Source organism: Scyliorhinus canicula, chromosome 8 (assembly GCF_902713615.1).
Source record: "Scyliorhinus canicula chromosome 8, sScyCan1.1, whole genome shotgun sequence".
Taxonomy (NCBI): domain Eukaryota; kingdom Metazoa; phylum Chordata; class Chondrichthyes; order Carcharhiniformes; family Scyliorhinidae; genus Scyliorhinus; species Scyliorhinus canicula.
The window spans coordinates 190,303,336-190,321,263 of record NC_052153.1 but is presented as its reverse complement, the minus strand read 5'-3'; the positions used below and the strand labels follow the sequence as shown (position 1 = coordinate 190,321,263).

Sequence of the window (17,928 nt, the reverse complement as noted above, 5' to 3'; positions counted from 1 at the left end):
GGTGGTTCACTTTGGAAGGAGTAACAGGAATGCAGAGTACTGGGCTAATGGCAAGATTCTTGGTAGTGTAGATGAACAGTGAGATCTCGGCATCCAGGTACATAAATCCCTGAAAGTTGCCATCCAGGTTAATAGGGCTGTTAAGAAGGCATATGGTGTGCTAGCCTTTATCAGTAGGGGGATTGAGTTTCGGAGCCACAAGGTCATGCTGCAGCTGTATATAACTCTGGTGCGGCCGCTCCTGGAGTACTGCGTGCAGTTCTGGTCACCACATTATAGGAAGGATGTGGAAGCTTTGGAAAGGGTTCAGAGGAGATTTACTAGGATGTTGCCTGGTATGGAGGGAAGGTCTTACGAGGAAAGGCTCAGGGACTTGAGGTTGTTTTCGTTAGAGAGAAGGCTGAGAGGTGACTTAATAGAGACATACTAGATAGTCAGAGGGTTAGATAGGGTGGACAGTGAGAGTCTCTTTCCTCGGATGGTGATGACCAACACGAGGCGACATAGCTTTAAATTGAGGGGTGGTAGATATAGGACAGATATCAGAGGCAGTTTCTTTACTCAGAGAGTAGTAGGGGTGTGGAACGCACTGCCTGCAACAGTAGTAGACTCGCCAACTTTAAGGGCATTTAAGTGGTCACTGGATAGACATATGGATGAAAATGGAATAGTGTAGGTCAGATAGGCTTCAGATGGCCGAAGGGCCCGTACTGCGCTGTAATGTTCTATGTAAATCTATGATTTGAGGCTGTTTTCGTTAGAGAGAAGAAGGTTAAGAGGTGACTTAATTGAGGCATACAAGATGATCAGAGGATTAGATAGGGTAGACATTGAGAGCTTTTTTCCTCGGATGGTAATGTCCAGCACGAGGGGACATAGCTTTAAATTGAGGGGAGATAGATATAGGACAGATGTCAGAGGTAGGTTCTTTACTCAGAGAGTAGTAAGGGCGTGGAATGCCCTGCCTGCAACAGTAGTGGACTCGCCAACACTAAACGCATTCAAATGGTCATTGGATAGGCATATGGACGATAAGGAAATAGTGTAGAGGGACTTTAGAGGGGTTTCACAGGACGGGACAACATCGAGGGCCGAAGGGTCTGTACTGCGCTGTATGTTCTATTTGCCAATGACTTTTCGCGACCCCTTTTAGCCCTCCTGACTCCTTGTTTAAGTTCCTTCCTACTTTCCTTAAATTCCACACAGGCTTTGTCTGTTCCCAGCCTTCTAGCCCTGACAAATGCCTCTTTTTTTTTGACGAGGCCTACAATATCTCTTGTTATCCACGGTTCCCGACATTTGCCGTATTTATCCTTCTTCCGCACAGGAACATGCCAGTCCCGAATTCCTTTGAACTGACATTTGAAAGTCTCCCACATATCAGATGTTGATTTACCCTCAAACATCCACCTCCAATCTAGGTTCTTCAGTTCCTGCCTAATATTGTTATAATTAGCCTTCCCTCAATTTAGCACATTCACCCGAGGACCACTCTTATACTTGTCCACCAGCACTTTAAAACTTACTGAATTGTGGTCACTGTTCATGGAATGCTCCCCTCCTGAAACTTCTACCACCTGGCCGGGCTCATTCCCCAATACTAAGTCCAATATAGCCCCTTTCCTTATTGGACTATCTACATATTGTTTTAAGAAGCCCTCCTGGATGCTCCTTACAAACTCTGCCCCTTCCAAGTCCCTAGCGCTAAGTGAGTCCCAGTCAATATTGGGGAAGTTAAAGGCTCCAATCACAACAACCCTGTTGCTTTTACTCCTTTCCAAAATCTGTCTATCTGCTCCTCTATCTCCCGCTGGCTGTTGGGTGGCCTGTAGTAAACCCTGTAGCCACTGTAGCCACCTAAAATGGACACTGAACTAAACAAAATGGAGAATCGCTAAGACTTCAGGGAAAAACAGTTTAGCCAAGGCTGCAGCCTGCAAACACTCATTAGCATTTTGCAAGCAGCAAAACTAGTTTCTGGCCAGGTGGAAGATCTCAAACCAAAGGTGATAATGGCAGAACGTTTTACATACTAATGAGGCAGTCCAGATCTAGGCACACACAATGGCAACATTTGGGTTTGAATAAGATACTTTAAGTGGATGTCCAGACAGAGCGGCACCAGAAGTATCCACTATAGAAACCGCCCCCGCCATCAAGAGAGACCCTCACATTGGAGGAATTCAAAAGATATCGATTGGGAGCGATCCAATCGATACCTGAAGGTAAAGCCCGCCCAGGAAAAGGCAAGGACATTGGGGACCCCTATAAAGGTAGACCCCCACACATGGTCCTGTCTGTTGTTTCGTGCTCCGGCTTTGACCAAGACCTTGAACGTGTATCCTGACTCCAGCCGTTGAGCACCAGCCGCCGAACCGTAAGTGCCAATACGACGCTCGCTACGCGAACCAAGCCCGCTAGACCCCCAGTGACCAGCACGCTTTCTGAAGGTTGCAGACCAAGACCGGGACGAAGGCCTCGCTCCCTGACCTTGCCTGTTCCTGTGTAGTTAAGTATTCTGATTGCTTAGTTTAGTCATAGCTTAGTCCCTTAGTGTGTGCATGCGTATTTATTATAATTGTATAATAAATATTGATCGTTTGGAACTTACTAATCGGTGTATCGTTTTATTACTTTGAACCTGACCTTGGAATATTTGTGAGGTGTCTATACGGCATCTGGCGACTCCTCAGCTGAAAAATACATATACAGAGCCTAGTAGTGTTAAGCACACGGCCTTTAACAGAGGCAAGTTAATACACTCCAATAAACGCGTTTTACACCCATAGCAAAACGTGCAACAACCCCCAACATTCCTGATCTCTACCGATATAACCTCGCTGCCCTGAGGTGAACTCCCACAGTACAGCCGTGATATTCTCCCTAACCAGTAGCGCAACTCCGCCACCCCTTTTACATCCCCTCTATCCCACCTGAAACATCTAAATCCTGGAACGTTTAGCTGCCAATCCTGTCCTTCCCTCAACCAGTCTCTGTAATGGCAACATCATAGTTCCAAGTACTAATCCAAGCTCTAAGTTGATCTGCGTTACCCGTAATACTTCTTGCATTAAAACATATGCACTTCAGGCCACCTGTCCCGCTGTTTTCAGCATCATCTCCCTGCCTGCTCTTCCTCAGAGTCATATTGGCCCTATTTCCTAGTTCTCCCTCAATTTTTTCACCTTCTGACCTATTGCTCCGGTACCCACCCCCCTGACATACTAGTTTAAACTTCCCCTGTGAAACTAGCAAACCTCGCAGCAAGGATATTAATGTCTCTCCAATTTAGATGCAACCCGTCCTTCTTATACAGGTCACACCTATCCCAGAAGAACTCCCAGTGGTCCAGATAGTGGAAACCCTCCCTCCTACACCAGCTGTTTAGCCACATGTTTAGCTGCTCTATCTTACTATTTCTAGCCTCACTGGCATGTGGCACAGGGAGTAATCACAAGATTACAACCCTAGACGTCCTGTCTTTTAACTTTCTGCCTAGCTCCCTGAACTCCTGCTGCAGGACCTCATGCCCCTTTCTGCCTATGTTGTTAGTACCAATATGTACAACGACCTCTGCCTGTTTGCCCTCCAGACTGTCCGCTACCCATTCAAAGACATCCTGGACCTGGCACCAGGAAGGCAATATACCATCCTGGTGTCTCTTTCACGTCCACAGAAGCGCCTCTGTGCCCCTGACTATAGAATCCCCTATGATTATTGCTCTTCTGCGCTTTGACCCTCCCTGCTGAACAACAGAGCCAGCCGTGGTGCCACGGCTCTGGCTGCTGCTGTTTTCCCCTGATAGGCTATTCCCCCCCAACAGTATCCAAAGCGGTATACAGACTGCCTGCCCCTTCTGGTGGTCATCCATCTCTCTGCCTGCACCTTGGTGTGACCACATCTCTATAACTCCTATCAATGACGTTTTCCGCCACCTGCATGCTCCTCAGTGCATCCAATTGCTGCTCCAACCGAACCACGCAGTCTGTGAGGAGCTGCCATTTGTTACACTTGCTGCAGATGTAGTCGACCGGAACGCTGGAAGCATCACAGATCTGCCACATCTCACAGTCAGAGCACTGCACTGCACTGCACCCGCTGAGTCACATTAAAGCACTAATTAATTAATTTAAAATAACACTTGAATTATTGTTAGATTGAGTTACAATTAACTATATGGCCCTGACGCTAGATGATTTTTACTGTAAAATTAAATGCTAAATACCGATCCCTGCCCTCAGGTTTAGTTACTCCACTATCTAGTTAATCAATTAGATTTTTTTGCAGTATTATTTTTTTTTCAAATTTAACAGATTCCCAACCAGCCAATCAGGTCACAGCTTTAATGTGATGTCACTTACAGATCCCCCCCCCAACACAATTCGAAAAGGGAAAAAATTTTTTTAAAAATCAGTTACCTTCCCAGGATGCTCTTTGGTTCCCTCCCTGTAGATTAATAGTTACAGGACAGAAGAAACAGAACAAAACAGCAGGGAAAAAGCATCTTCTCCCACTCTGCACCAAATTACCAAGTTTCAATTCCCACTCTGGATGTGCATACTTCTGCACTTCAAATTTTATGATTCTAGTCAAGGGGTCACAATTTCAAGGTGAGGGGGGGACGTTTAAGGGAGATGTGCGTGGAAAATTTTTTTACGCAGAGAGTGGTGGGTGCCTGGAATGCTTTGCCAGCGGAGGTGGTAGAGGCAGGCACGATAGCATAATTTAAGATGCATCTAGACAGTTATATGAACAGGCGGGGAACAGAGGGAAGTAGATCCTTGGAAAATAAGCGACAGGTTTAGATAAAGGATCTGGATCGGCTGGGAGGGCCGAAGGGCCTGTTCCTGTGCTGTAATTTTCTTTCTCCTTTGTATCTATGATAGTCATCGTGAATGACTATGATTTAGTGGCCATTACTGAAACATGGTTAAAGGATGGTCACGACTGGGAGTTAAATATCCGAGGGTATCAAATTATTTGGAAGGACAGAGTGGATGGTAAGGGAGGTGGTGTAGCTCTGTTATTTAAGGATGACATCCGGGCAACAGTAAGGATGACATCGGTGCTATGGAGGATAAGGTTGAATCCATTTGGGTGGAAATCAGGAATAGTAAAGCGAAAAAGTCACCGATAGGAGTAGTCTATAGGCCACCAAATAGTAACATTATGTATGGTGGAGCAGGCAATAAACAAAGAAATAACGGATGCATGTAGAAATGACACAGCAGTTATCATGGGGGATTTTAATCTACATGTAGATTGGTTTAACCAGGTCGGTCAAGGCAGCCTTGAGGAGTTTATAGAATATATCCGCGGTAGTTTCCTTGAACAGTATGTAATCGAACCTATGAGGGAACAAGCGGTCCTAGATCTTGTCCTGTGTAATGAGACAGGATTGATTCATGATCTCATAGTTAGGGACCCTCTCGGAAGGAGCGATCACAATATGGTGGAATTTAAAATACAGATGGAGGGTGAGAAGGTAAAATCAAATACTCGTGTTTTGTGCTTAAACAAAGGCGATTACAAAGGGATGAGAGAAGAACTAGCTAAGGTAGACTGGGAGCAAAGACTTTATGGTGGAACAGTTGAGGAACAGTGGAGAACCTTCCAAGCGATTTTTCACAGTGCTCAGCAAAGGTTTATACCAACAAAAAGGAAGGACGGTAGAAAGAGGGAAAATCGACCGTGGATATCTAAGGATATAAGGGAGAGTATCAAATTGAAGGAGAAAGCATACAAAGTGGCAAAGATTAGTGGAAGACTAGAGGACTGGGAAATCTTTAAGGGGCAACAGAAAGCTACTAAAAAAAGCTATAAAGAAGAGTAAGATAGATTATGATAGTAAACTTGCGCAGAATATAAAAACAGATAGTAAACGTTTCTACAAATATATAAAACAAAAAAAGAGTGGCTAAGGTAAATATTGGTCCTTTATAGGATGAGAAGGGAGTTTTAACAATGGGAGATGAAGAAATGGCTGAGAAACTGAACAGGTTTTTTGGGTCGGTCTTCACAGTGGAAGACACAAATAACATGCCAGTGACTGATAGAAATTAGGCTATGACAGGTGAAAATGAAAATCGCTTATTGTGATGACCTTGAGAGGATTGTTATCACTAAGGAGGTAGTGATGGGCAAGCTAATGGGGCTAAAGGTAGACAAGTCTCCTGGCCCTGATGGAATGCATCCCAGAGTGCTAAAAGAGATAGCTACGGAAATTGCAAATGCACTAGTGATAATTTACCAAAATTCACTAGACTCTGGGGTGGACCCGGCGGATTGGAAATTAGCAAACGTGACTCCACTGTTTAACAAAGGAGGTAGGCAGAGCGCGGGTAATTATAGGCCAGTGAGCTTAACTTCGGTAGTAGGGAAAATGCTGGAATCTATCGTCAAGGAAGAAATAGCGAGGCATCTGGATAGAAATTGTCCCATTGGCAGAAGCAGCAAGGTTCATAAAGGGCAGGTCGTGCCTAACTAATTTAGTGGAATTTTTGAGGACATTACCAGTGCGGTAGATAACGGGGAGCCAATGGATGTGGTAAATCTGGATTTCCAGAAAGCCTTTGACAAGGTGCCACACAAATGGTTGCTGCATAAGATAAAGATGCATGGCATTAAGGGTAAAGTAGTAGCATGGATAGAGGATTGGTTAATTCATAGAAAGCAAAGAGTGGGGATTAATGGGTGTTTCTCTGGTTGGCAATCAGTAGCTAGTGGTGTCCCTCAGGGATCAGTGTTGGGCCCACAATTGTTCACAATTTACATAGATGATTTGGAGTTGGGGACCAAGGGCAATGTGTCCAAGTTTGCAGATGACACTTAGATGAGTGGTAAAGCGAAAAGTGCAAAGGGGATACTGGAAGTCTGCAGAGGGATTTGGATAGGTTAAGTGAATGGGCTAGGGTCTGGCATATGGAATACAATGTTGACAAATGTGAGGTTATCCATTTTGGTCGGAATAACAGCAAACGGGATTATTATTTAAATGATAAAATATTAAAACATGCTGCTGTGCAGAGGGACCTGGGTGTGCTAGTGCATGAGTCTCAAAAACTTGGTTTACAGGTGCAACAGGTGATTAAGAAGGCAAATGGAATTTTGTCCTTCATTGCTAGAGGGATGGAGTTTAAGACTAGGGAGGTTATGTTGCAATTGTATAAGGTGTTAGTGAGGCCACACCTGGAGTGTTGTGTTCAGTTTTGGTCTCCTTACTTGAGAAAGGACGTACTTGCACTGGAGGGTGCGCAGAGGAGATTCACTAGGTTAATCCCAGAGCTGAAGGGGTTGGATTACGATGAGAGGTTGTGTAGACTGGGACTGTACTCGTTGGAATTTAGAAGGATGAGGGGGGATCTCATAGAAACATATAAAATTATGAAGGGAATAGATAGGATAGATGCGGGCAGGTTGTTTCCACTGGCGGGTGAAAGCAGAACTAGGGGGCATAGCCTCAAAATAAGGGGAAGTAGATTTAGGACTGAGTTTAGGAGGAACTTCTTCACCCAAAGGGTTGTGAATCTATGGAATTCCTTGCCCAGTGAAGCAGTAGAGGCTCCTTCATTAAATGTTTTTAAAGATAAAGATAGATAGTTTTTTGAAGAATAAAGGGACTAAGGGTTATGGTGTTCAGGCCGGAAAGTGGAGCTGAGTCCACAAAAGATCAGCCATGATCTCATTAAATGGTGGAGCAGGCTCGAGGGGCCAGATTGCCTACTCCTGCTCCTCGTTCTTACGTTCTTATAACACTGTTTGAAAAGGTGATGGTTAGCCATCCAGTTATGCCAGGAACTCTTGGGAGTGCAAAAAGCAATCTTGGTCCGAAGTTTCTTGGAGTCCCACAGCAGAGTGGAAGCAGGTTGTCTGGTATGCCTTTTATTATAGCAACAGCAGTTTTGCCTCTAGCAATATTAATGGATTTTCATAATTGAATATGTGTGGGGAAGATATTTACTTGTGGGTCTGACAAGTAGGGAGTCTTTTGGGGGGTATGTTTCATAAGATTATTTTTAAACTAACTGTAATCTAGTGTACTTCTCTTATTAATAGATCTTTTACTTTTTAAAATCTTGTGTTACTGGACGTCTTGCTGCTGAGGTATGTTTTATTTTTATTTTCAGAATACAGAAAAACGTGTGGCCCGTAAACCGAGTTTCCCTCTGGCATTTGGTTTGCACAGTTATATGGAAGTCCATGCTGTAAAATCTCAACATTAACATAAGCATCAAATTCTCAATTGCATCAGTCACAATATTTTATTATTGTAGGATTGAATTTCTAGAATTTTAGATGTTTCATAGAAAAATTTCACCATAAGATATACAGAAAAAGTTTGAGGAATTGGAATATGTATTTTATTAATTATCTTGCCAAAAACAGCAGCAAATATCCAATGCACACTCATTTTAAGTACAAGCTTAATCCAGTTGAAAGATGTGGTAGCATAGTGGTATTGTCATTTGAGTAATAATTCAATCACCGTACTGCTCTGGGGACACGGATTCAAATCCCCCATGTTGGAACTTATTTAGGACTTAAAACCTCAACAAAATATCTGGAATTAAAAGTCTAATGACGACCATGTGACCATTGTTGTAAAAAACCCAACCAGTTCACTAATGTCCTTACCTGGTCTGGCCTACATGTGACTCAAGATCCACAACAATGTAGTTGACCCAAAAATGCCCTCTGAAACAGCCTAGCAAGCCACTCAGAATTTACAATACAGGAGGCCACTCGGCCCACTGAGTCTACACCAGCCCCTGAAAGAGCATCCTACCTAAGCCCACACCTCCACCTTATCCCTGTAACTCAGCAACCCCACCTAACTTTTGGACACTATGAGGCAATTTAACATGACCAATCCACCTAACCTGCACGTCTTTGGATTGTGGGAGGAAACCGGAGCGCCCGGAGGAAACCCATGCAGACACGGGGAAAACGTGCAGACTCCGCACAGACAGTGACCCTAGCCGGGAATCGAGCCTAGTCCCTGGCGCTGTGAAGCAACAGTGATACCCACTGTGCAACTGTGCCACTCAGTTGTATTCAACCGCTAAATAAACAAAACTAGATGGACCACCCAACATTGACCTAGACACTGGAGTGGCATACCCAGCCCCATCAACCCAGCAAAGTCCTCCTTACTAACATCTGGGGGCTTGTGGAGAACTGTCTCAGACTTCTCAAGTAGCAGCCTGATGTAGTCATACTCATGGAATCATACCTGAACAGATAACATCCCAGACACCATTATCACCATCCGTGGCTATGTCCTGACCCCCCGGCAGGAAAGACCCAGCAGAGGTGGCAGCACAGTGGTATACAGTTGGGGAGTTGCCCTGAGAGTCCTCAACATAGACTCTGGACTCCTGAAGTCTCATGGCACCAGGTCAAACATGGAAAGTGTTGTGTTATGCATCTTCATGTTGCATAAGCTGCTTCCTTGATGTATGCTCTGACAAAGGAAGGTTCAGACTTTGAGATAAATTTATTGAAGTTAACAATTCTCCTACTTGAGTTCAACTCTCCTGCTAATCTTGCTATAGTAACTCAGTCTAAGTAACCAGTTTGCTCTAATCCACATGGTGGGTGTGATACTTCTGATCTGCCCCTGTTCTTCTCTCCAAGTGTCGCCTGTGGAAAGAGAAAAGTTGCCCCCTTGTGGTAGTGTCACCTCTGGGTATCTTGACTGCCCATTGGTTGTGTCCTATTCTATGTGTTCATTAGCTGTATGACTGCATGTCATGATGTCTCTGGTGCTCCCTCTAGTGGTTACTTAGTCGGAGTGTATTTACATTAACCCCTTGTGTATTTACAGTGATGCATATCACCACATCCCCCTTTTTTCATGTTACATATTTTCTGCACAATGGTAAAGAAAATTGAACAATATAGGTAGATAAGTGATGACATGTACAAATCATGATGACAGTGATGATTATACAACACCAAATAATATGTACGAGCCCAAAGTTCATGAATTTATATGGTCGAGTGGCTTTCTTGTTTTGTTATTGAAATGTCGATGTTGATGTTGTCATTTCCTTGTGAACGCTGTCAGTGTTCCCGTGCTCAAGGAACCAAGAACTCATCAGGAGGTGTTCAAATGGTCAAATCCCTGCGTTGTTTGACTTGGACTCTTTTTTCGATGCTTGTGGTAGCGATGCAGTATGTCACCTGTGTTGTCCGACCTGGACTCACTCTTGTGATTGCGATATTGATGCAGTACGTCATCTGCCTTGAAAGCTGGTTTGCTTGTTCGTAGTGGAACAAACTTGAATCGGTGAGATTTGCTGTCATGCCATGGTAAAGCTGTACTCTTGCCAGTGTTAGGAGCTGTGCTGTTACATTGTCCTGCAATTGCAGAGTTGTACCATGTTGTACCAGTCATTGTTCCATTGTTGTTGGTTTTGTCGTACTTGTTGTTGACGTTGATGCCTTTGGTATGCTTCTTGTTGTTGTCTTTGTTGTTTTTTTTGTAGGTTATGTTGTTCGGTTTGTTGCGCTCAACACCACATCGAGTGAAGAATTCAAGCCCTTCACAAAGTTACTTGTATCAGTGTCCTTTATGGCATCTGCTGTTTCATTGAGCATGCCGTCTCCGATTCCTCGGCGCTCCCCGTCTGGAGTCATGTCCGGTTCACTAGAATCATCTTTGGCTTGTCGATGCTTCCCGTCTGGAGATCTATCTGGTTCACCTGAATCAGCTTTGGTTTCTTGACACTCCCCATCCGGAGTCATTTCAGGTTCACTTGAATCATCTGAGTTGTCTTTGTGCTCCCCGTCCGGAGTCAAAACGTTCAGGAATGCATTTTGACGTGGAGAGGCTCGAATGGATGAGGTTTGAATTAACATGGTGTCACTGGAGTCACTAGTAGCCTCACTTTGATCGTTGAGTGCCTCTGTACATACTAGCTGAGCTCTGTCAGCCTCGCTGAGATGTCGCACATCTTGTATGGGAATTGTGAAGCCTTTTGTCACTTGTCACACATTCGGTGGGTAGACCTTCAGTGTCTTCTTGTCGGTTAGATGAGCTGGGTAGACTGTCAGAGTCTTCTTCTGTGGGCTCAAATACTCTGGGTAGACTGTCATAGTCTTTTTGTTGTTCACGTGAGCGTGGTAGACTGTCATAGTCGTCTTGATGTGCACTTGAGCGTGGCAGACTTGCATCATCTGCTGCTGGTTGCTCAGATAAGGTTGCTAGACCTTCATGGTCTTGTTCATGCAAGGACTGCACTCTGAAGTCTTGCGTTGCTTCCATTGTGGAGTCTGTCAACGAGCTCGCTGTGGAGGCTTGCACCATTCTCTCTGTGGAGTCTGGCATCGTTCCCTGTGTGGAGTCATGCAGCGTTCTCGCTGTGGAGTCGATCTGTGCGCTCTCAACGGAGTTTTGCAGTGGTCTCGCTGTGGAGTCTGTCATCGCTTTCTGCGCGGAGTCGGAGACTCTTCGTGGTGCCTGGACCACTGTTGGTGGCACGTGGACCACTGGTGTGGCGTCAGGCCGCTCTGTGGGCTTGTACCGCTCTCGGTCTCTTAGCTTCAGGCCGCAGAAAAATACTGTACTCACGGGTCGGGATGTCGTCTATGCTGGGCTGAGGATCCTCAAATCCGAAGAACTCATCCATGTCTGTGTCGGATTCTTCACTGTACAACACATCACGTTGCGGTTCGGATTTGGTACTGAGGTCGCCACGTCCGATGATGAAATCATCTTCCAAGTCGTAGTTTTCAAGGACCATATCACTACTTTCTATGTCGGAGCTGTCATTGTGCTCGTAATGTCCAAAGAAGAAATCAACGTCTGAGTCTCAGTCTTCAAGGACTAAATCATCTCTTAGGGTGGTGCTAACTGCTTGTTGCAAGGTTCTGCGGAGGTTACTTTCAGCTACTGGTTGAAGTTCAGGCATTGTGCTGTCATTCCAGGTGAACGAATTGCGTTTTCTGGCTTAAAGTTTTTTTCACTATTTTGGGACATTTCCCCTTACAATGGGTTGGGTCCGGGGCCTCTGGCGTCATGACGTAGAGCGTAGGAATTAATTGCACATGCGCAGATCGTTTTTACTCTACTGTGCGCTCTTTGCGCAACTGCGCATGCATGGCTTCTCGTGCATGCGCAAACAGACTTCCCTTTTCTGTGCGCTCTTTGTGCAACTGCGCGGCTTCACGTGCATGTGGGGCTGGTTTAGCTCGCTCAGCTAAATCGCTGGCTTTTAAAGCAGACCAAGCAGGCCAGCAGCACGGTTCGATTCCCGTACCAGCCTCCCCGGACAGGCACCGGAATGTGGCGACTAGGGGCTTTTCACAGTAACTTCATTGAAGCCTACTCGTGACAATAAGCGATTTTCATTTCATTTTCATTTCATGTGCAGAACACTGTTTTGCCGGTTCAAGTCTTCTGGGGAACTGCGCATGTGCGGCTCCTTTCTCAAGATGGCTGCCAATCAAAATTGCTGTTTGCTACTGTTGCAGGCCAACATTCGCCGCCTGGCGAGTATTGGCGCCTCTTTTACCGATCTCTTTTGGGTTTTCCTCACAGTATTTTTCAAACTTGTCCAGGATTGTCTGGAAGTCTTTCGTCTTGCCCTTTGGAGTACTTGAAGTCTTGCTGCTGCACTTTCACCCGCAATGGTGAGCAGAAGCTTTATTTTCTCTGCATCCGCCACGCCATCTATGTCAGATGCTAACAGGTAAATCTCAAATCTCTGCCTGAATGCACGCCAGTTTGCACTGAGTTTGCCATGGTACCTGAGCTGCTGTACCGGAATCTCGATCATCTTGCCTGGGTGCTGTTGCTGGTTGTCACGGATATGTTGAGTTCAACTATATAGATTCAACAGGCACTCCTGGAACCATGTTGTGTTTGCTTCTTCATGTAGTATAAGCTACTTCCTTGATGTATGCTCTGACAAAGGTAGGTTCAGACTTGGACATTATTGAACAGTTAACTATTCTCCTACTTGAGTTCAACTCTCCTGCTAATCTTGCTATAGTAACTCAGTCTAATTAACCAGTCTGTTCCAAGCCACGTGGTGGGTGTGATGCTCCTGATCTGCCCCTGTCCTGTCGCCTGTGGAAAGAGAAAGAGCATGTGTGCCCTGTCCTTTTATATGGGTTGCCCCCTTGTGGTAGTGTCACCTCTGGGTATCTTGACTGCCCATTGGTCGTGTCCTATTCTATGTGTTCATTAGCTGTATGTCTGCATGTCATGATGTCTCTGGAGCTCCCTCTAGTGTTTACTTTGTCTTAGTGTATTCACATTAACCCCTTGTGTATTTAGTGGTGAATATCACCACAGAAACCTGATTATCACATACCATCCTCTTTCAGCTGATAAAAAAGTACTCTTCCATGTTGAACACTATTTGGGGAAGTACTGAGGATGGCAAGGGTGCAGAATACTATGCGTGGGGGACTTCAATGCTAATCACCAAGTGGGGTTCAGTAGTAGCATCACAGACTGAGCTGGCTGGGTCCTAAAGGACATTGCTGCTTGACAGATACTGCAGCAGGTGGGGACGGAAAACATAATTGACATCATCCTCACCAATCTGCCTGTTGCAGATGAATCTGTCCCTGACACTCTCAGTAAGAGTGACCACCGCACAGTCCTTGTGGAGTAAAGTCCTGTCTTCACATTGAGGATACTCTCCATCATGTTGTGTGGTACTAACACCATGCTAAACAGGTAGACTTCGAACAGATTTGGCAACTCAAGACTGGGCATCCATGAGGTACCATTGGCTATCAGCAGCAGCAGAATTGTACTCAACCACAATCTGTAACCTAATGGCCGGACATATCCCCCACTCTACCATTACCACCATTCCATGAAGGAGGGCATGCCAGGAACAACACCAGGCATACCGAAAAATGAGGCGAAGCTGCAAAACAGGACTACTTTCATGCAAACAGCATAGGCAGCAAGCAATTCACAGAGCTAAACCATCCACAACCAACGTATCAGATCTAAGCTCTGCTGTCCTGCCACATGTAGTCGTGAATGGTGATGGACTATTAAACTCACTGGAGGAGCAGCTCCACAAATATGCCCATCCTCAAATGAAGGAGGAGTCCAGTACATCAGTGCAAAAGACAAGGGTGAAGCATTCAAAATAATCTTCAGCCAGAAGGGCCAAGTGGATGATCCATCTTGATCTCCTCCAGAGGTGCCCAGCACCACAGATGTCAGTCTTCAGTCAATTTGATTCACTCCACATATTATCAAGAAATAGCTGAAGGTACTGGGTACTGTAATGGCTACGGGCCCTGACGATATTCTGGCAATAATTCTGAAGACTGGTGCTCTGGAACTTGCTGCACCCCTAGCCAAGCTATTCCAGTACAACTACGTCCGACCAATGTGCTGAATTACCCAGGGATTTCCTGTACACAAGAACCAGCAAATCCAATCCGGCCCATTACTGCCCCATCAGTCTACTCTCAATCATCAGCAAAGTGCCATCAAGCAGCACTTACTCAGCAATAACCTGCATACTGATGCTTAATTTGGGTCTCACCATGGTCACTCAGCTCCTGACTTCATTACAGCCTTGATTCAAACATAAGAACTAAGAGCAGGAGTAGGCCATCTGGCCCCTCGAGCCTACTCCACCATTCAATGAGATCATGGCTGATCTTTTGTGGACTCAGCTCCACTTTCCAGCCTGAACACCATAACCCTTAATCCTATTATTCTTCAAAAAACTATCTTTATCTTAAAAACATTTAATAAAGGAGCCACAACTGCTTCACTGGGCAAGGAATTCCATAGATTCACAACCCTTTAGGTGAAGAAGTTCCTCCTGAACTCAGCCCTAAATCTACTTCCCCTTATTTTGAGGCTATGCCCCCTAGTTCTGCTTTCACCCGCCAGTGGAAACAACCTGCCCGCATCTACCCTATCTATTCCCTTCATAATGTTATGTTTCTATAAGATCCCTTTCATCCTTCTAAATTCTAACGTGTACTGTCCAACATGGCCAAAAGAGCTGAATGCCAGAAGTGAGATGAGAATGCCTGCCCTTGACATCAAGGCAACATTTGACTGGGTATGGCATCAAGGAGTCCTGGCAAAACTGGAGTCAATGGAATCGGATGAAACCCTTCACTGGTTGGAGTCATACCTGGCACAATGATTGTGGTGGTTGAAGGTTAATCATCTCAATTCCAGGATATCACTGCAGGAGCTCCTTATGGGAGTGTCTTCGGCCCAACCATCTTCAGCTGCTTCATCAATTACCTTCCTTCCTTTTATCAGAAGGGCATAAATGGGGGGAGGGGGGGATATTCACTGATTACTGCACAATATTCAGTACCATTTGAGACCCCTCAGATAAAGAAGCAGACCATGACCAAATGCAGCAAGACCTAGGCAATATCCATGCTTGGGCTGACAAGTTGCAAGCAACATGCATGCCACAGTAGTGCCAGGCAATGACCATCTCCATCAAGAGAAGATCAAACCATCGTCCCTTCGACATTCAAATGGCATTATCATCACTGAATCTCCCACCATGAATGTCCTGTGGGTTGCCATTCACCAGAAACAGAACTGACCTAACCATATGAATAGTGTCTACCAGAGCAGGTCAAAGGCATGGAATCCTGCAGCGAGTAACTCGCCTCCTGACTCCCCAAAGCCTGTCCACCATCTATGAGGCACAAGTTGTGAAACTCTCCATTTGTCTGGATGAGTGCAGCTCCAACAACATTCCAGAAGCTCGACATCATCCAGGACAATGCAGCCTGATTGATTGCTAACCATTCCAGAAACATTCACTGTCTCCACCACTGACGAACAGAGGCAGTCATGTGTACCATCTACAAGATGCACTGCAAGATTCGTTAGGCAGCAAACCCATGACCACTACCATCTAGAAAAGGCAAGATCAGCAAATACCTGGGAACATTACCACCTGGAAGTTCGCCTTCAAACCACTCACTATCCTGACTTGGCAATATATCGGCATTCCTTCACGGCCATTGGATCCAATCCTGGAATTCCCTCCTGAATAGCAGTGTGTGCATACCTTAACCTCATGGACTGCAAAAGTTAAAGAAGGTAGCTCACCACACCCTTCTCAAGGGCAACTAGGGGTGGGCAATAGGTGCTGGTCTAGCCGGGGACACCCACATCCCATAAATAAATAAATTGCTTTTGTTGCACATCTTCAATAATATACAAAATAGGGACATTAATCAAAAGCCATTGATCTAGAAAGAAAAGATTTGCATCCATATAGCATCATCACACATTCCTGGGAGACATGCCATAGTGCTGTGAAATGCAACACCTGACAGTCAATTTGCATACGGCAAAGCGTCACAAACGACAATGAGAATAATTGACAAATTTTGGGGTGGCAATGAAGAATATTGGCCTCACGACAAAGATTCCCTGATTTTGCTTCAAATTGTGCCACAGAACCTTTAATGCACATCTAAAATAAGGCCTCAGCACACCTAATAATTCAACACTACACTGACAAGTCAGTATAGATAATATGTTCAAATCCTTCACATCTGGCCTGATGGACAAAATGATCTTTTAAAATCTTGAACAACGAACAGACCCTAAACCAATGCAAAAGTGAAACACTGCAGATGCCAGAAATCTGAAACATAAAATGCTATAAATATTCAGCAGGTCTGGCAGCGCCTGTGGAGAAACAGAGTTAACATTTCACAGGCCAGAAATGTTAACTCGGTTTCCCCAAAACCAATGCATATGCAGTCCTCGTGAAATCAAAAGTGTACATGTAAAAGTGCTTTTGGTTTTTTTTTTTTTTAAAAAGGATCCCTACAGTGCAGGAGGCCATTTGGCCCATCAAGTCTGCACCGACCCTTTGAACTCTGCCCATTTACAACTGTCAACCGTGCCCTATCCCTGTAATCCCATAATCCAACCTGCAAATCCCTGGAAATTTAGCATGGCCAATCCACCTAACCCACACATCTTTGGACTGTGGGAGGAAATCAGAGCACCCAGAGGAAACCTAAGTAGACACGGGGAGAACGTACAAACTCCACACAATCACCCAAGGCCGGAATTAAACCAGGGTCCCTGGCGCTGAGGCAGCAATGCTGGCCATTGTGCCTCCCCTATTCTGTAACATGTTCAAATATTTAAATGTAAACCTGAATTACCACAAGGACATCTTCTGCGGTGCATTGGTGGCTGCAAAATCTAATTTAGCTCATCATGAACCCTTTTGACACTCACAGCATTTGTTGGTTTGCATTCTCTTTATATGCTCATATCGAATGGCTTTGATAATCTGCTGAGCCGGTGTAGATAATTGTTGGTGGTTAGGATCCAATCCAGCACACCAGTTATGAGACACATTTTCCATCTTATTGCCTGGATGCTAACCAAACAGAAAAAAGATCATAAATCCTAACTGTACTCCGATTCTTAAAATGTCTTATTTATAGCATCGATTTCTGAGCAGAGCTTTAAATTATGACCAAAAATACTTTCACAAATATGCACAAATGGAAAGTGGCATTTATTACTCAACATCAAGCAATAAACCAAATTACTGTTTAAAGTTACTACTGAATCTGCATCCACCGACGTTTCAGGCAATGAATATCATTTACTCAAGTGTAAAATTTACTTAATCTCCTCTACTTTGCCAATTATCTGAAAATCGGTGATGAAAATGTTAATCTTGTTTTCTCTTTCCCCAGATGTCATCACACTTGAGAATGTCCAGAATTTTGTTTTCATTTCAGATTTCCAACACCTGCAGTATTTTGCTTTGCAGCTCTACACCCTCTCAAAGACCAGACCGCCTGCCCACCCCCCCACGAAAAGGTTGTGCCCAGAGTTGGACACAATGTTCCAGCTATAATGCTATGATAATTCATGAAAAAGCAGCTTCAGGTGAGACATAAGGGCACAAGAACAAACAGGAG

General features: G+C 44.8%; 1 protein-coding gene across 3 annotated transcripts in view; it reads right to left on the bottom strand.

The window, feature by feature from the left end:
- The window catches only part of poln (polymerase (DNA directed) nu), a 479,439-nt gene that overhangs the window by 432,249 nt on the left and 29,262 nt on the right, over positions 1-17,928 (bottom strand). Inside the window, exon 3 of one of the 3 annotated variants that reach the window (XM_038805894.1) lies at positions 17,231-17,288. In XM_038805894.1, coding sequence (XP_038661822.1) covers positions 17,231-17,288 — 58 coding nt within the window. Of the gene's footprint in view, positions 1-17,154; positions 17,204-17,230; positions 17,376-17,928 lie in introns of those variants that run through there. The other 2 variants (XM_038805895.1, XM_038805896.1) reach the window with 2 other exon arrangements.